The 20,385-nt window shown below is 36.1% G+C and overlaps 1 protein-coding gene across 2 annotated transcripts in view; it reads right to left on the minus strand.

Moving 5' to 3' along the window:
• WDR36 (WD repeat domain 36) overlaps positions 1-20,385 on the minus strand; it is a 28,879-nt gene that overhangs the window by 3,345 nt on the left and 5,149 nt on the right. The window contains exons 6-19 of one of the 2 annotated variants that reach the window (XM_009328708.1): positions 19,196-19,371; positions 18,494-18,614; positions 16,259-16,324; positions 15,197-15,280; positions 13,541-13,695; positions 12,262-12,376; positions 10,794-10,959; positions 10,398-10,506; positions 9,530-9,609; positions 5,589-5,696; positions 4,317-4,414; positions 2,659-2,786; positions 1,887-2,003; positions 1,572-1,653 (exon numbers count right to left, since the gene is read on the minus strand). In XM_009328708.1, coding sequence (XP_009326983.1) covers positions 1,572-1,653; positions 1,887-2,003; positions 2,659-2,786; positions 4,317-4,414; positions 5,589-5,696; positions 9,530-9,609; positions 10,398-10,506; positions 10,794-10,959; positions 12,262-12,376; positions 13,541-13,695; positions 15,197-15,280; positions 16,259-16,324; positions 18,494-18,614; positions 19,196-19,371 — 1,605 coding nt within the window. Of the gene's footprint in view, positions 1-1,571; positions 1,654-1,886; positions 2,004-2,658; positions 2,802-4,316; positions 4,415-5,588; positions 5,697-9,529; positions 9,610-10,397; positions 10,507-10,793; positions 10,960-12,261; positions 12,377-13,540; positions 13,696-15,196; positions 15,281-16,258; positions 16,325-18,493; positions 18,615-19,195; positions 19,372-20,385 lie in introns of both variants that reach the window. The other variant, XM_009328707.1, reaches the window with a different exon arrangement.

A 20,385-nucleotide genomic window follows, 5' to 3' on the forward strand; every position in this document is an offset into this window, starting at 1 on the left:
ATTAATATTTCTTTTGCTAAGCAGTTGCTAAGAAGAGCAACTTCTTATACTCTTATATCATGGTAACTAATGGTATCAGGCATTGGCTAATATTCCTTAGGTGGTATAAATCTGTTTCCATCTGTATTTGATTCCTATGAAAATCATTAGCTAGTTTTAAATGCAATTGTGATATTAACAGTACTAAACAGATGCATTAACTCATTTTTGTGCTGTGACATTAAAAAACCAAGCATAGAACGTATTATGAAGCTGGTACACATACAATATGGAAAAAGTGCCCAGCTCAACCTATGTTCCATAGTCCTGATCTGAGGTACCAAACCCTGTCTCCATCCCAATGGTAAGCCAGGATGGCTTCTAGTATAATACTATTTATTTGCATAGCCTAATTGCATAGCCTATTGCATTAATAGCATAGCCTAACCTTTAGAAGAGATGTTTGTAAACTAGCAAGCACAGAGCTTCCTGAGTCAGGATCAACAGGCTCCCTGGATTGGGATTACAGCACAGACCGTGGGGCGCACCTGCCTTACAGCAGAGAGGTGGCCTGAGGGAGGCCCACGGGACCACTACTGCAATGCATCATGGAGTGCACTTGCTCCCTGGTACAGCCAGCCTCTAGGTGTTTGGTTAGGTTTTTAAATACTCACCTGAAGTTTCACTCTCCTCTGAGCAGCTCTGAAGCAGCTTAATAGACTACTATCAATTGAAATACTAAAAACACAGCATAAAAACAAACCTCGTTTGTGATAGATAGTAAAGCTCTGCACACGAAATGTTTTAAGTGCAGTTGAGTAAGCTGGACATCTCAGAAGAGTTTAAGAAGGGGTAGAAAAATTCCCAGCAGAACTGCCTTGTGGACAAGCTACCAGTGACTGTCCATTTACATTTCCAAGACAGCTATATTAGCAATAACTTCCAAAAGTCTAAATTTCAATGATTCTGTAGCAGCACAAGTTAAACAGGGAAAAAAGCAGGTACATTCCACAGGCAATTTAAGTGACTGAATTTCAAAATGAATTGAATGTTAAAAGAAATCCAACAGCTTATTTTTGTATCAATTATTCCTTCTTAAGCTTTACATTATAAAGCAATCAATTAAAGCTCTAAGTTTGCTGAATGTTTAGGTAAGTAGCCCTTGAAAATAAACCTTGCTAGGCAAATTATGTTTTTCATGTTTCAGTGAATCACCAGACTATTCCTTACCAGATCATTCCCTTCCTTTCTCACCCTACAAATAATATAAAGCGCCTTTTCTGGGTGAGATCATCACAATCTCCAAAGAAGTCTAACCGTCTTAGGAACGTTACCTTCTCTCTCTATATGGGTTTTAGCCAGAACTGGGCTCCATGCTACAAGCAAGCTGGAGTACCAATGGATCTTTGATCTAGATTGCCTATCTATGTATTAGTCAGCTTTATATATAACATGTCATTCTCTTTGCCTTTGTTATGGTACTAGGCATATTTTTTTTTTCCTCACACATTACAATTTTGGCATTAGAAATCAAACATTTATCAAAATATTATTAGCATCTACATTTTTAGTGAAATGTCTTGTTAACTTACATTCATTAGTGCTCAGGGCTTCTTCAAGGTGAATGTAGAAATCAGATTTCTGTGCCAGTACTCCAAGGTTTACTACCTTCGACTAGACCATGAAAGTATAACAAAGTGTACATGAATATGCAAACATACTTTTACATCTCAACTATTTTCCTTCTGACAGAATAAAAGACTTTAAGAAAGAAAGTATTAATGTAAATGCATTAAAACTGGTACTTTGAAGTCTTTAGCAGGATTTCACTCAGCACTAAAAAAACATTTAAGATTTTCTTTTAAAATACACTAGGTAAACATTATTATATTGATTCTTGTTTTTACCTGTGTATCATTTTCTTCCTCTGGAGCAATGTATCGGGGTATAAGACCAGGAACTGTTGGTATGAAGAAAGGGGCTGACTTGGGAACTTTTGGTGGCTCTCTTGGTTTATTTTTTTTCTGTTAATTAGATATTTGAATTAAAATCATCATCATAGTAAGAACATGTGGGAGTTTTCTTTGTCAAGAATTTTATTTTAAAAATACTATGAAAACTGTAAGGTCTAACTGAAAAGTAAATACATAGGTAAAATGTTTTACCACTAAATATGAAGCTACTATTTAGAAGAAAAACAGCCCCTCTCCCAAATCCCAGAAAATGTGAAAAGCACCATATAGTCTTCTACTGCAAAATCTTGAAAAATACCTGAAAAGTGGGACCAAATTTTGTGATTAGGTAAATGCAGGTCATAGAACAAGGGCAAATATAACTGGCTGTATACTACAATTTTTTGCGCATTCCTTCTTTTTCCAGTTATGGGAATGCCCAACAGCGATTTGGAGGCATAACTTAGAGCAGCTTTAAAGGCACTCACTAGGTATTTCCATGTCAATGCAGCTGCCTTCAGACAGCTATTTTGCATGTTGCAGAAATAGTAATGGCAAAAGTTATGAAACAGTTCCTCCTTCTCAAGGAGGAACATCCTAAGAATGGTTAAGACAACTGTTTGTTTTACATTACAGGAGAAATAGCCCTTATTTTACCTCCTTCTTAAAATATACAAGCCAAATACTACAGTAGATAGATAAGCAATCTTGTGCCTAATATCATTACCTTGATAACATCAAGACTGAGGAGATTTTTCCACCTTGATTCTGGTAATGAGGAAAGGGTCACCAGCTGCTCTCCCAATTGCTCAGGTGAGACATATTCTATCATTTCATCACATGTTTCTTCATCTCCTGCCACATCCACATCTTTCAAGAACAGGTATCTTTTATGAACATACATACTTTACATTTACTTTTTTAAAAATCAAACCAACATGATTATTTCTTTTGCAATTTTTGAAAAACACATGCATAACAGCTATATATATGGGTGCTAACATAACATATAGCTGAAAAGCTACAGAAACAATCTTTATTAACCCTATGAAATATTAAATTTAAATTGCGAACAATTGTAGCTAAAATGCAGAGTTGGATAAACAAGATTTTAAAGTCTAACAAGTTTTATATCATTTCAGCCAAAGCAGATAAAACCAATTTATGGAAGTCCTAAAGGAAAAATGATGGATTACTTCTAAAATTTTGTTAACCGTTTAAAAATATGTACATAGCAATTTTAGTTCTGGGTTACAAATCCATAAAATCTGCACTTAAATACGCACAATATTCACCACCTGTTCATGGGTATGACTGAAGTGGCACATAAAAATGAAGAAAATCTCAACATTGAAGCACAACATCACACACCAAAAGATAATGCAGTCTGTCATTAGGTTTTCTCTGTACTTCCTATGTGGTCTTGACCAAACACCTCTACTTTCCCTTCTTTTTTGCAAAATACTACATGGCTGAAACCATGAATGTGATAGAAAAGCCTAAAACAGCAAAGAAATGTAAACCATTAAAAGCTCTGAGCATCTAAACAGGAACTTTACATTTGCTGAAGACAAAAAGTGAATTAAAGCATTCAGCCGGAATCAGTTTATAGGATTAAAACATTCAAAGTTTTGGGATGAAATCCTGTCTCCCTAATTTAAGTATCTAAAATAACTATGTGCTTAATAAAGCAGTCATCATCAAGTATGTTCCTCACTCTTTCATGCCGTCAATAGCTAGGTGTGTTTCTCCTCCAGATGGAGATCTAAATGTAGGCACTGCTAAACTTGGGCAGACAAGATCTCCATCTAGAGGCCTTCAGAAGCACAACTATTTCTATTAAATGTATCAAAAAATGCAATTTAGGCCTTTCTTTCACTGGGAACCTAGCACAGGTACATGGCAGGTCAGCTGAACCCAATTCTCTTGCCAACAAGACAATATACAGCAGTGAAACTACTATGGCATACAGGCAGACAAAAAAGTTGCAGGGAAGTGGAACAAAGAACAATCCCCTTCTCACCACCCAAACAGTAACGTTTATTTCAAACTGGCCTCACAGATGTCAAAACGGAAGGTATTTACACAAATCTGGGATTAAAGAAAGCCAGCAAATAGCACAGATGTTTTTATTACCTACAAAATCTCCTTGCAGATGTGGAGATCATCACAATGTAATTCTTTATGTCTGAACACAGAAACATGACTAGATTTTAGTAAATAATATTAGCTATGAGTAAGTATGCCAAAAATGCTAGAAGCAATAGGAACAGCTCAGAGAAAGAATGCTAAGACACAGTGAGTTTTCACTGAGGAAGCAAACCATCTTCTGTTTGAAATATAATACCAAACCGAAAATAGAATACTTTTTCATCTGAAGACTACCTTGCACAGGGCAGGTGCTAGGGCGTGTCACCATAGAAGGTTCATAATCTGCTGGAAGGGGCCGTAAAGAGACAAGTGAAAACAGAGAACGGTTTGACCTGAAAAATAAGACAGACATTTTAAAAACAATTTTCAGGTGAATGGGAACAAGTATTTTAGACATAATTTTTACTGCTGTCTAATACTACTGCACTATGGCAATTCACCACGTTCTATTCAAGATTAGTTTTCCTCATCTACCAGATAAACAAGAAATGAAACATAGCAATATACATCATCTGAAAATCTGAAACATAAAAGTTATGCTGAAGTATTATTGCCAAAAACTTTTAACACATACGGCATTATGAAGTATGATTACTTTAATCATTGCCAGTTACTGTATGTACTTGAAATGGCAAAATTGCCTACCTAAAAAGCTTGCTTTGTACTTAATATGTACAATACATTATGCAAATATAAATGATTCAACCTGCTTTCACAGGATTTCAGAGTAGCACTCTTGGCAAATTTCCTTGAGGTTTCGAACATACACACAAGTCATTCTGGCAAATGATTTTTTCTGTCAGTATAAACGAGGGCTAGGTAAAAACATTTGTCATTATTCACAATGAAGCTCTTTTACTTAAGCATAGAAAGGTCTAACAATTGAACACCCCTCAGGCAAAACTAAAGGCAACAAATGTAACCTGAAAGATCAATCTATCTATCAAAAGGAAAAAAAAAACCCAGACCACTGAAAAGGTGTGTTACTTCAGTACTGGAACTAATCCGTCGTTTGCTTTAAAGCCGTATCAGGAGGAAATTGAACTAAAACACTTCTTACATCTGTGCTGATCTATCATTAATAAACAGAAATAATCGCAACTTCCAAATTCTAGTCAGAAGTCTCAAACAACATTGTATACCAGGACAAGAAAAGACCTTCAGAAACTAACACTATATGAGCAGTGACATTTCAAAAGTGGTAAAAAAAAAATAGTAGAGTCAAAGCAAAACTTTAGGAATGGCATAACAGGAATTCTTTAGAGTAAGAAACAAACATTTGGAAAAAAGAGATCATTTAATTATCAGAATAAATATCTTAACTGCAAGAGATTTCAAGATTTACGAATCACAACAATACAGAATACCTGTCTTAATTAGAATCAGAGAAGACAAAACCCTGGAGACAATACTTTGCAGAACAGTTCTCTATTTGCGATAAAGATGATTAAAAGAACTCTTCCCCATCTGAAATTCTGTGTAGAAATAGATGTATTACATACTCACCACAAATAAATTCCAAGATCATCCACATGTGTTGAAGCTAGAAAATCTCCTGTAGGAGACATAGTAAGGCTCACAGCTGCAGAGTCTACCAAAAAACAATCTATGAGGCTAAGGAGAGAAAACACAACGGAGAAATTCTCAGCAAGATGAACTTGTTTACCTATGCATACCTGAATTACAGCACAAATACGACTGAATGCAAGCAGGACACTGGAAGTATGTATACAAACTAGCGTATTAGAAGTATCCAAATATGACATATAAACTTAGCAAATGAACGGCACTGTACAACAAAACACTCACCTCTGTAAAATTCTCTAAAATCAGCTAAAGCTGGTACATTTATGCTACCTCCTTAGACATCCACATTCTGTGGAAAATATGATGAACCATCCATCCACATTCAACTCCTTATACCTAACACTAACCTTTTTAGTGGCCACAAATTTTGTACTTCCAATCAGCCCCATGCTACTCTGACCTCATCTTTTAATGCTCTGCCGTTAATTGTCAATTCCCTCTCTCAAGATACTTCACATACACCTGGTTAACACTAGGACCTAATGTTCCTGAACTAAAGGATGAACTGTACACTGCAAAATTTGATTAGCTGCAACAGTTTGTTTGACATTACCACATCTTCAGCCTGATATACCATTCCTTGATCATCCCTTTCACTATTGCAGAAAACTGAAAAAACACCACATAAAAAGAAAGTTAAAATATTCAGTAGCATGTGAGTATTTTGACAATAAGCCACTTTTGAGTTCTGGATGATGCCACAAGTCCTGGATGACGCACACCCTAGTAGACTTCCACTCAAGCCTGGGTTCAGAGTGCTGCTTGTCACTTGAGGTATAAATTTCAGTTACTTCAAATTGTAAGAAGCAGTTGAGTTTGACAACTAGTTCATTGAGAGAAACAAAAAGAACAAATGGAGAGCTTGAACACTTTGTTCTTGTTTACAGACCAAAAATCACAAAGTGAGAAGTGATGAGAGCAGCTAGTTCTATAACCCTGTTCTGTTCACTACCCATAGAAAAAATTGATGTAACAAAGCAGTTTAAAACGTATAATCTTGTGGGCATGTATTTTCTTAGATACTGAGCACTCCTGTGATGGTTTGACAAAGCATGTTAAAAATAAAAGCTATTTTTTTCCTCTGAATGCAATGTTTTATTCATTCTGCATGCTGTTAGACACGTTACAAGTAAAAAAGTATTTGGGTAAGAGCCACATCATTCATCACTTTCAACATAAAATATACAAACACTAAACCCATAAATGCCAGAACATGTATCAGTTACACTGATATTTTGCACACAGTGCACAATGGCTAAAAAATTTACCATAAATACTGTTTCTAGTTTCAAATCCATCCTTTTACCACAATCTTTATCGGTAACTGAGAAATATTGTTCAATAAAGCAACCGTAAGAAACAACTGCAAAACAGTTATCATTAAATTAAATTTTTCTACTTACTGAATTTAAATCACAATTAAAATTACAGACTTGGGGGGGGGGAAATCAATCCACTACAGAACAATGAGAGATATATTTGTAATTTTTACAAAAAAATGTACAGCAATAGCTAAATGAATCCTGCCTGGGGGCTGAAGGCATTCACTTTTACACTTGCTGCCTAACTGCAAAAGTGAGACAATGGAAAGTATAAAATTGCTGAGCTCACAATATCAACACATTTCTTACACCATTCTGTCTCAAGTACTCCATCCAAACTACAGTCAGCTTGTACCTTTGATTCCTTAATTTGTCTATGCAAGCTGCACTGCAGGAAGAAAAATTTACAAGGAGGAACCTTGCCATTATGCAACTTTCTCTACAGAAATTGGTAATTTTTTCCCCAATTCTCAAAAAGCCCTACATAAAAAACATGCACTAGGAATACTTATATTACATAAGGACAGTTAAGCAGCATTCCCAAGTAAAAACAGGTGTTCAGTAAGTAAATGGTATGACATCTATTAAAGTCAGTTGGTATTTTTCGTAATGTAGGACTTAGTCATCTAAAAACATGTTTTCCATCCTTTTGTAAGGACAATATCAAAGCTGAGTCTTTAGAATGCACAGTTTATAATTTGGTTCTTCTATTTATGAGCTAATATACCACAGTAGAAGTAAATCAAACACCTGGCTTTTTATTAAAAGCTGTTCTTTGTTTTCAATACACTCTTCTGCCTATAGGTATGGGTAAACCTTTCCTTGAAATCCTGGAAGAACAATCTAACCTAATTACTTTCAAAAACAGGGTATGTCATGCACCTGCCTAGATTTCAGCTTGACCAGAATTTCTTGCAGTTACTTAGAGAGAAGAGACAAAATATTTACTTATGTGTTACATGCAAACAAGAACTACTGTTAGATTACTTTTAAAAAACAGTATGAATGGATTCTTACTGCAAAGTGTTATGTTATTAAAGAAATGAAAGATACAAGTAACATTTCTGAAGTTTTATAATTAATGCCACACTTTTTTGTAGGCATATCATTTTGGAAGGGAAAGACAGTTAGAAAGAGGAAGTCCAAACAGAGTGTTAATTTCCCCCCCATTTACACTAGAAAAAATACAGTTACTGTCCATCCTGTCCCATTTTAGACTGGTGTCATTCATCATGTAAGAATAGGTCAATTGTTTGTTGAGATTCAACACACTTTTCATAGTAAAATGAAAACTTTTACAGTACACAAAATTATTTACCAAACCACATCAACAAAAATAACGAATCCCAATGAAACCATTCAGTCCCAGGTATGACCAGAGCTGCACACTGCATAGCACTACTTTAAATTATTAAAAATCTATCTGATGTGGTAAAAGAATGCATTGGCAGAACTCAAAGTTACTTTTTGGCCTGCTTTTTTCTGGGCTCCTGAATTATTGTGTGTACTTGTGTACTTCTTGGCTAAATTTCCTTCTGGAAGACTACTCACAGTGGATCATAAAAGAATATTTTTGGCAGTTGCAAGCATGCACAAATGAAAAATATAACTGAACTAAAGCCTTACTGTGTTGCTAAAGTCAATGTAAGTGACAACAGGCTTCTATTTACAAAACCAGCTGGAGTACTGCAGCATTCAACTCTGGGGCCCCAAGCACAAGACAGACATGAAGTTAGAGCAGGTCCAGGAAAATGATCAGAGGGCTGGAACATGTTTCCTATGAAGAAAGGCTGAGAGTTGGTGTTCTCCACCCTGGAGAACAGAAGGCTCTGGGGAGACCTTATTGCAGCCTTTCAACACTTAAAGGGGGCTTGTAAGAAAGACTGAGAGACTTTTTAACAGGGCCTTTTTAATAGTGACAGGACAAGGGGCAATAGTTTTGAACTGAAAGGGTGTAGATTTAGATTGGATATAAGGAAGAAATTTTTTATGTTGAGGGTGGTGAGACACTGGAACAGGTTGCCAAGAGAAGTTGTGGATGGCCCATCACTAGAAATGTTCAAGGTCAGGTTGGACAGCGCTTTGAGCAACCTGATCTACTCAAAGATGTCCCTGCCCATAGCTGGGGGGTTGGACTAGATCTTTGAAGGTCACTTCTAACTCGACCCACTCTATGATTCTATGAATACTTCAACGTATCACAAAGCAATTCACCTTAAGCAATCTCTTGTCATTTAGATTATAGTGCGAATTTGTTCTTTGTCTGGAAGCAGCACTCATTTACACTACATGAAAACTCCAGGTTTCATCATTAGATCTGCAGGACATAGTTATCCCATATAGCCAGAAAAAGGCACATAATCGCTAGCATTGCACACAACTAAAATACTGGGTACTGAGTTGTTACTGCAAGTACAACTTTGAATATCACATAGTACAGGCTGGTGACAGATAATCAAGCCGGAAGGCTTTTTGACACCTAACAGACAGAAAGGGGATTATAATAAATTTTTGCTGTAAGTTTTTAAACTGACTCACCATCCAGAGGGAAGGTCCCAAGTCTTAATGGTACAATCCATTGATGAAGTTATTAGCCAACGACCATCAGGACTGAAAGTCTAAAATAAAATAGTCAATTTAATGGCACAACTGAAAAAATCAGTCCCCGCAGGAGGTCCTGTTTTACACAGTTCAAGATCAGATTTCTCCCTAACACCAGGATAAAATGGTCTAGCCATAAAACAAAACTGACACCGCCTCATTGAAAGTGAGAAAAGGACAAAAACGGAAGCTATTTCGGAACAGGTTTAAATATATGACACAGGGTACATCTGGCTGTTAGTAAAAGCACTTTGGTCCTTGCTTTTACATTAATGATGAAAACCACTGAGCATAAAACTGAAGAAATTAAATAAATACTTACTTACTAGCACTCAGAATTAAATCAGACGCTAAAAACTATTTCGATGAACTCTACAAAGCACTATTATACAAGGTGTAACGTAAGCAATTATCAGTGTGTTGCATAATCTCAGATCTGTTTACACCTTTTATTTACCTGGCTCATCTTTTCTATATATACAGTTAAGACTTGCACAATTTTGCTCCTCAACATGGTTTTCATTATTCCTAATGCTTTGTTTTGTTAAACCCAAAATTAGCTTGTTGCAAAGTTATAGTAAAATCCCAAAGCACAGTAAAAATGCATGGCCATTCAAGTTGACACTACACATTTTAACTTGAAAACTAACACGGCCAAAACTGCTGTAGAGCTGAACTACAACTTTACTATTCACAGCTGAACACAATAGTCAGTGACTTAATATATGCAGAGAAATCCACCATCTTTAAAATGAATTAGGTATTTGTATATGTCACCTGTTACAGAAAATGAGTTAATAATTACCATGTCATTAATCCGTCCATGGTGTCCTGAGAACGTCCTGACAATCTTCCTGGTTTCTATATCCAAAACACTAATACTGAAGTCATCAAAGGCAATTCCCAGAATACCACTGCCAAGAATCATTAGCACATATGATAGTGAATACTCAGAGACAAAAAATAAAAACAACATCCTAACATTGCTCCAAAAATCTTTTACCCTGAGATAATATCAGATAAACAGTATTACATTCCTTCAGTCTAGTAAAATGTCTTGTAGTCATTTTGTTTTGTCAGTTGTAGTCAGTTGTATTTCCAGCATCAGAAATTTAAACTTTACTAGAATATCTGGTTGCCATCCTAGACTTATGTACTTACAGCAAAACAATATGCACATGAAATAGCTTCAGTTTCTTACCTGTCTCTGTGAAGCAGAATTCCACTTGGAGAAGAAAGCAGCTCAGTGGAGTAAACTAGATCTTTAGTTTTGAATTTCCAAAATTTAATTAATCCTTCACTACCAGCTGTGATTACCAGCTGGTTTAATCCATCCACTGCTACCCCCCTAATGGCCCCCTCATGTGCTGCAAAGCAAGGGAAAAGAAAGTTGTATTTCAGAATTTAACCATAGGATAGAAATCAGCAGAATGCCAAACACTCTTCTGTATGTCTTCACCTACCCTAAATGAACAGTAAACATGTGACAAACAATTCTAAAGCCACCTGACAAGACTGCTCAAATATTAGAAGTTTCTTTGTCAGTACAGAAACCAAATTGCTTTCAAGCAAGCACCTAGAATACAATACAAAAGTTGTGAGTAATTGAAACTGAATATTGGCTTTTATTTTTGCTTTCAGTTTGGGGGGCTTTTTTTGAATGTGAGATTTGAGAGACTTTTTGAATGACTTATTGAATGCCTCCAGGGGGCCTGGCCACTCCAGACAAAATTCACGGCTTCAGTTCTGGCACAGAGTCTGGGAGTTTTCCTGGGCTATGTTACACTGCAGTGTAAAGATAAGGCATAACTCCTCTGGTTTGGGATCAGTTTTATTTCTTAATCTATGCCTAGGGCTACTGGCCAGTAGCCAAACTTACAAAATTCATCCCACTATCAAGCAATGATGTTATTAGGAGACCACTAGAGACCATTAGGAGACCACTAGGAGACCACATAGTTTGCTATGCTAGATGGCTTTTAGAAACCCAGTAAGGTTTAAGGGTTCATCAGGACTCTTTCCTTGTTTCTACAACAAAAAAATTCGTATCACGAGGGCCCTATTATAAATTGCAGACTTACTAAGCAACAGCAAACGTACATGAGGATACATGACATGAAACATACATGTACACAACAATTAAAAGTCTGAACACTGTCACTTACATGAAGTCCTAAGTTTGCAGCTGGCAATTGAAAATAATAGCATATGCAAAGAACTGGACTTGCTTAGGATTTCAATTTCCCATGCATCTAAAGTATTCTTTCATTTTTAAGCGGGGAGCACAAAACAGATGGGAAAATTTATCTCAGAGATAGAACCCTATAACAAGAAGCCAAGTACTGGAAATGTGATTATCTCAAAAAGAGCTGAGGCCAGAGGATCTCATTTTAGTGCTAACTATTCTGGTAACTGACAATTTTGTGTTAGTTAAAACCAAACACATGCTAACATCAGAGCTGTTAAAACTAGCAGGGATGCTGTCCTTCAGAGTAGGTTTCAAATTACTTCTGATTACAGTGCAAGATAGGACAGCGTAGGGTAATTAGAGAAACTGAAAAGATTCCCAAATTCAACTCAGAAGCTATGTTAAATTTCCCAGATGACAGAACACCAGGTTGTTGCTGTTCTGTTAAGAGTCAGTACTTTAAAAGAGTAGCAATTCTTACCTCTTTCTTTGCCGTAACGTCCTCTGTGAATGCCAGACTGCATGTTATACACATCTACCTGTCCAGTTGACAGCCCAATTACAGCAAAGTTCCCACACGAAGTAATGTCTACTGACTTTCAAGGGGGGGAAAAAAAAACCCACCTATGAAAACAATTCTTTAAGTGTATACCTAGTTAGCAAAGTTGTTAGAAGATATATAACGTATCAGGAATACAAAATACTAATTGTTTTTATTAGATTTCTTCAAGGAAAACTACACAGAACAAACAACAAATTACATCTCAAAAAAGCAGACAGAGGAGCTCTTAAAATAAGCAAATAGTCAACAAGTAATAAATATGGTAGTGCATGCTTATGAAGGATAATGAAATACTGACTTAGTGACATCCATCAGAAGTCATATCTAATAATATCAACACTGTAACTTAAATGACTAACCCATATAATCAAGACATCCACAAACTCAATCTCTAAGATAAAGTCCAAGCATGCTGACTGCATGCCTCTTTCAATGCCTGTATTGCCAATGGCACCCCAAAATAGGATAAATTCACACAGAGTTTAAATAGTAAGAAACAAAGAAACAACAGTCTAGATGTCTTTGGAAAGATACAGTCCAAAGAATCTAGTAGTTAAAAGAAAACCAGGTATTTACAACTGAACTGATCTTGTCTACCACTTAACTACTAAGCATAAGGTCAGAAAAACAACTTATCACAAGATACAGTATTAGTATGAATGCCTAGCGCATGAAGTATGCCACAGTAACTACTTGTCTTGCAAGCTCGTAAGCCTAAGTAAACATTTATATCTCCTTCATTAAGTGTTTGACTTTCATTGCATCCAGCTCAAGTTGTGAAGTGTTTTAGAGGGAATATCCTGCCTGCAATTGTATTTGGAAGTACATTTTTCTGTATTGCCAGAAAAAAGCGTCTTCAGCAATTTCCATTCACGGAGCAAGTTTATCATCACAGGCATATAGTCAACTCTACATCACTAGATTAAAGGTAAACACCAACCACCTATCTGAATCAGAAAATAAAATCTGCACTTAACCTGGATGTTTAAGGAAAAAATGCATATGCAGCATTTTTCTTAAGACCACAGGCATTACGAAACAACTAGTAGGACACACTGAGCTGGCAGAAATCACTTTGCAAAGCAAATAAAACATGTCTAGATAGTGCTTTTTCATGCCAAATATTGCTTCTGTACAAAAAGAAATCAAAATAGCATATACTGTAATGCTGAAGAAACAGTATCCTAAATAAACTTACTGTTGCACATATATCAATAGGTTTGTGTTTGCTAAATTCTTCTGGCCTCAGTTTATGAGCTCCCATGGAAGTTTTCTGATAGTTCCAGGTCGTACAGGTTATATACCCTTGATGACAGGCAACAATACTATCCCAGTCACTCTGATGTGCCACTTCTGCAATATAACACATACTCCTTTTAGACACAATCATTCTAAAGTCAAATAAGGTCTTCTGATATCGTAAGAAAGAGTACTTTGAAATACCTTTAGGCAAAACACTTGATATTTAGTGCTCTTGTTGGACAGTCAAAAGGCTACCATTCAGAAAAACCACCTGGCAAACCGTTGTGCATATGCTAGTGTAACTAAAATACTAACAAAACCCCAAGCATTTTTTTGGTATGTTATGTTTCATGTCTTTATATATTTGAATCTATGTGGTTTGAAAAGCATATTTAAACTTACATGGTTTAAACTGCTCAATTTGTACGCATTTCCAGCTGAGTCTCTTAACTGTTTCTTCAGCTGCTGCAGCAGCAGAAGCCACTAGATTAACAACTTAAAGCAGGGTTTAAGAGTGAAGTCCCTTTCACATAGCAAAAGACTTCTCTGTATTATGCAGGAAAATCATTCCTCAAAAGCTTAGTATCCAAACTTTGTAGTCAAATATGATATGTGGGGATCTAAATAATGAGCAAGTTTGCTTTTTTCCCTGGAATTTATACATGAAAAAAAAACTGAGCGCTTGAAATTGGGTATTTCTAGAACTTCAGAGAGTAAAATAACCAGCTACAAACTGGTTCACTTCACCAAACAAAGACAATATAGCAAAAAAGAAATAACTCTAATTAAAATGTACTTAAATAAATGTTTTCTTATGTCTCCCAACACATTTAAGGTAGTTCTACTACCTTAAATCAATCAGGCAGGTCTAATATTAAAAAGTGCATATATATACACACACACACACATTTCCAACAAGTATGTACAGATAGTCTGTATCACTGAAGACTGCAAATATAAATACTGTATGTAGTCAAATGGCTACACAAAATTGTAAATCCAAACCTTTCAACATATGAAACAATCAACCATCCTCAGAAGACAAAAGAACAGCTACACTTACGACAAAACAGACTTCAAGTCTGAAGAGGAGGTCATTAATTTAAAGAAACACATTTTGATGAATCAAAGATAACTGCAATTCTGCTTCAAAAAGTTAGGTTCACTATTTGCATACTGAATTACAAATGAAGAGAGTAATCGAAATTTGTCTTTGAAAAGTGACTCAAGTAAAGGAACCGGGGAATCAAAATCAACCATTTGATTGGTAAGATTTCCTCAGCTGACAAAGATCTTCATCCCCCCCTAATTGCTGGTTCTCCAGCCTGGAATAATATGTACACCAGAAGATTCTAGCTCTTGTGCTGGAGATTTTCAAGCCAAGAGTCAGTTAAACAAACACATTTAAAATAAACTGCTCTTTTTTGAAATAATAGAAAAGTTTACCAAGTAAAATGTCTTTTTAAACTGTCACTCAACAGCTCATGAAGGACCAGAGTATCAATAGTCTCATCTTGATATAGCATGCACTTTCAAAACAGTAGTGTCTTGAGGGTTAAAAGACAAAATGAAGACATGATGAGCTCTGTAATGTATCCCAAAGACTACTTACCTGAAGCAAAGACTGTAATTGGTGGAAGCGCCATTGTATCAAGCTTAAGACCTTTCTTTTTTGATTTCTTTTTGTTAATTGAACCTTAAAAAAAAAGGTAAATGTCTCAATCTCATGGATAGATCTAAGAATAATGGTTTAAAAATTATTGTTTACTAAATGTAAAGTTCGTATTAAAATTAGAAAAATTTGGCTTACATTAACACAGCATTACTGTTACCTAGGGTTTGAAGAGCTAAGAACACTAATAGAGTTCCTGTCAAAATTCATGTGATGCTGAGCAAATCACTAGCTTACTACATTCACAGATGTACTACTCAACCCGTTTGGTTCCAGGATCTTGTGCTGACATCCTGAGGCAGAGGTCCCCCGTCAGAGCTAAAACCATGGTCATGCAGACATGACTATATAAAGCAATATAAAACATCCAACCCTTTCAATAACCAAAGAGTCAGGAATTTCAAATTTATGCCCAAAGGATATATATAATCAATTAATCTACATCTGTCTATTCAAATCTATCTAAATACATATATATCAATATATAGATATAGATATTTAAAAATAAGAATTATTTTAGTCTTTCTGAGCCTTGTTCTCTGAACTGTACAAGGAAGTGTCCCTTAACCATGGCATTGTGTGGAAGATGCGTTTTTTAAATTAAACTCTACATTAAATCAAAGGACCTAAAGTCAAGAAATATGAATTAACTAATAATTTAGTCAACTGAATAGAAGGGCAACGGGGTATAAAGTTGTAATTAAGCATGCTGAAATGTCAGCTACTGCTTTACACACTTTTAACACAAAAATCATGCCCAATGTTTCCCACAGTGAAATAATATACACTGCCAGGCTACGGAAATTACTTAAGTACAAACAAACCTGAGAGTACATTTTATATACATCTGGAAGGACCGAGTTTGCAGAGCAACTGAGGTGAATAGTTTTCATACAACAGTTAAAGTGAAAATAAGGCCTACCTAATGTTTTAGCTTCTGTTTACATAAACACTTTTCAAGGCTTTTTTCACCAATATTTGTACTTCCGCTGAAATACTTACCACGTCCTAAACTTTTATTGAACTTTTCATGTACTGTTGAGAAAGACTGCAATGTTCCGTCTTGACCTGACAAAATATTAGCAGAGAGCAGTGAAGGGCAAAAATCAACTTTCTGTTTACTCATAAGCTATCTGAGCAAGAAAAGCAGAAGATAAACACTAAGAAACCTCAAACAACATAATAAAGCATTTACTAAAAATTCTGGTCCAAGAAAAAAAAATGCAGATACACTGTAAGCAGCGGAACTAATGGAGCCTAATTTTCATGGCCTATATTCCATTCCTACTACTTCGCCCCACACGTGATCAGAATGATACCTCTTTTACGGACATCTCCTCCATGTTCAATTCCTCTGCCCCACTTCCTTTCTCCACCACAATATCGCTGTTCCCAGCTTGCTATGATTAAAACCTTAAATAAAATGTTACATCCTTCAAATACCTCCATAATACTTCCAAAGCTTTCCCATGACCGCATATACTCCCTCATCAACCAAAACATTCCTTTCTTTATCCTTTGTCTAACCAACACATGCTGTGGCTGGTTAAGAACTACACCTAGGTTAGCCAGTAAGCTAACCCAAACAAAAATGGTAAAAGCTGAGTTTTCCATCTTTCCTGTAAACCAGGACACTAACAGGCCTTCCCTCCTCTACCCAGCGACCAATGTTCACAGAACTTATGGGAATTTAATTTAATTTAATTTAATAGAGGGACAGAAGGCTCAAACTTGAAACTAGCAAATAGGTCCACTTTGTGGGGGAGACACGGACAAGGCAGACTCAGAAACTAACAGAAAATGAAACTGCACAATGCATGTAAAATTAAAGGCACTGAGATGATTTTTAAAAAATCAGAAGAATCACGAAACATTTTTACTAGGCCAAACAAGTAAGGCAACAGAAAGTAAGTCAAAGTAAACTTAAAGAATCTGAAAGACAATGGAACAATTATAGTATTCAAGGAACCTTTCCTTGCTGCTATGACACAGAAGTAAGGCAGGATGTATATACTGGGAACTGGGAGAAATAAGCAGGATGAAAGCCAGTGACATTGGTGAAATTTTACAAAGTTAATTTGTGGAGATGCCTGTTCTAAGGAAGCCAGTAGCACTTGAAAGGCACCCCACAGTATTGCTACTTCATTTCTGTTGCACAAAGTTTTACCAGTGGTTCAGAAAGAAATGTAGAGTGTCAGTCTCCTTACACTGCAAATACATCAGATCTCAAAGCTTGAGACCCTTTTCACTTTAGTGGTTGCCTCTGTGCCCTCTCCATATGTTTCACTACAGTTAACAAAGCAGTAAACTGCAAAAGCAAATGTGAGGATTTGTTAAGCAACTCAGTTGTTACTGTGGTTCATCTGGTGTGAGCTGAATTACTGTCAAGTAACTAGTTACTTGAATCCAAGTTACTAGTTCGACGACCAGCAAGAGATTCTAGCACAGGTGGTTTTAGCACAGTGTATTGCTGTGCCGTATTAGATGTAATATTCATCAAAATGTAGTGTAATGTTTTCAAATGTTGCCCACGTAGATAATTTCATTACTTCAGAGTAATTAAGGATTAGGTGAAGAGTCTCTATTATTCCATTACTGAAGTGTTTGGGCCACAAAACAGTCTGATTTAGTACTTAAGGGGTCTGTTTAGAGATTTTTAAGTATGCTAGTTTCTAAGAAAGAGTAGTCACGCATTTTTACACTTTTAGATTAGTATCTTGGTAACAAGCGACCCTGGGAATACATATTACAGACACAGTTGAGCTGTAACAAATTACAAAGGCATTGCAACCCACAAAGCTTGTTCGGAAGAGTGGAGTAGCTCCTCAAAGTTACTAAATGCATTATGCTGCTTATTTTTTCCCTGTCACAACAGAATTTCTCTAGCTGTTACAGGTTTTCATTCTGACCAGCCGATAGTTCCTTAGGACATAATGAAACAATTTTTATTCATCAAACATATAAATACAGATGACAAAAACAGCTCCCAAGCTTTTCTGCTTGTAACTACTTTTCAGCCTACCCGCTGATACATGTTCCTCTAGGGAAACCATGAAACAGTTTGATACAGTAATAAATGATACTGTCTACACTAATCATTTACTATGTTTCATAAATACAAATACATAACACATGAAATAGAATCTATTGTATTAATAAAACAAAGACACTTAGCTCTGCATGTTTTCTTTATCACAGCAGGAAATCAGACTTAAGAATAAGAATGAGAATTCATACCTGCACTAAGAATTTGCTCTCCATTTTGCCCATGGTATCTGATTTTTGTTGGTGGTGCACTATGTCCCATTCGACTTCTCAATACACGTCCTGTACCACCAGGTCCATCAAAAATCCACACCTGCCTCCCCAAAAAAGCAGAAAAATGAAACTGATAAACATTGCCCTGCCAATATTACACCTCTTGGCAGTGGAACAGGCTTAGCTGGGAGCTGGTGCAGCAAACTTCACACATTGGCTTTCATCCTTGATCCTAAAATTCTGGAAGTTTCCACCACAGCAGTCGATTGTTTCCTGCTGTTCATTCTGCCCCTCCACCAAAGGCTAATGGCATCAGAGGACATGCAGCACAAGGGACTTTTATCAACAGCAACTGCTCATGACCCAGGACATTATAAAAATACATCAAGATTTAAGATACTGCACCAGGACATAAAGTGTGGTTCTAGAAAAATGGATCCAAAGCTTTGTTCTTCAAGGCTATCATGAAGCAATAAATGAAGCAACAACATCATGGTGGCAAATCCTTAAACTGCCCCACTACAGATCAACTGAGAGCCAACAACTTCAGTAACTTGAGTTTTGTTGTATCTGTTTCATTTGAGAACTGCTACTTCAATCCAAACTAAACATTCACACTTTGGAGGACTACAAGACAAAAAAAAAAGGTAACAGCAGATAGCAGCAGCTATTGTAACTTACCCGTATAGCGTTATCAGCACCATTAGTAATAAGGAGTGGCTCTCCAGGGACAAACGACATACCAGCTATTGCTGTGGAATGGGCATCTTGCATCTGACACATCAGTTTCTTCTCTTCCAGATCCCACAAAGCAATGTGTCCAATTGGGCTACCAGCTGCCATGACTGGGTGTCCGTCTGCTCAAAAAAAAAAAAAGTTCAAAAGGTTTGCTCATTGACATTCAGCTCATCCTTATTGACTTCTCACATCTTAAAACTGATGTAAGAAAAGGCTACAATCACAAGAAAAAAAATTTCTCAAGCTGATTCTAAATATAAGATATGTTTTAACTGAAATATTCTAGTATTTCAAACAGAAAAGAAACAAAGTTCACTGATAATAAAACCAGCATTCTTATCACATCAAGTAACAACAAATATATCTAAGTCTAGCAGCCAATGCTAGAGGTTTTCCTTGGAAGCACAAGAGATACTGTACATTTTCAAAAGTTACTCTATACCCCAGATTCTTCCCCAAACTTATTAGCCTTCACACTTCAGGATGCGAGAGCTACTGTATTACCACTCTAGAAGTTATCAGTCCTTTTTTTAAATCCTCTGAAGTTTTTGGCTCAACAGCTTGCAAAAATAAATTCCAGAAATTGATCACGTGTTTATTCAAACATTCTAAGCAATAATTAAAACCTCAATTCACAAAATTCCTAATTTGGTTCTATTTGCTCTATCCTGTCTAATATTAAGGAGATAAACACATCCTGCTAGCTTCTAAAAACATACTACAAATATTCAAGTTAAGTTTTAAAACTTATCATATCAAGATAAAATTCCACCAGATATCCTGCATAACTAGTAACTAATCCTTTCGCTCCAACAAAAGAAAAAACCTGTTTCCAATTTGCAATTACACACATCATAGATAACTAAACCAGACAGGCCTAGGGTTTTCTTTTTCGGTAAAGATTCACAGATATGGAAATTTGCCAAGTTAATTTTAATTTAAATGAAGAGCACTTTACTCAAAGACTAAAATGAGTATGTGAGTTCAAAACAACCAGGTTATATTTATACTAAATTTCCTAACTATAAAGACAGGAAGAGAGGGAGATTAGAGAACATCTGAAAGTCACACATTCAAGAAGTGAATTCAAGTTATTTAACTCTATTAACATTTTGAGTTAAGTGACTGACACA

This window comes from Pygoscelis adeliae, unplaced genomic scaffold (assembly GCF_000699105.1).
Source record: "Pygoscelis adeliae isolate BGI_AS28 unplaced genomic scaffold, ASM69910v1 Scaffold16, whole genome shotgun sequence".
Classification (NCBI taxonomy): domain Eukaryota; kingdom Metazoa; phylum Chordata; class Aves; order Sphenisciformes; family Spheniscidae; genus Pygoscelis; species Pygoscelis adeliae.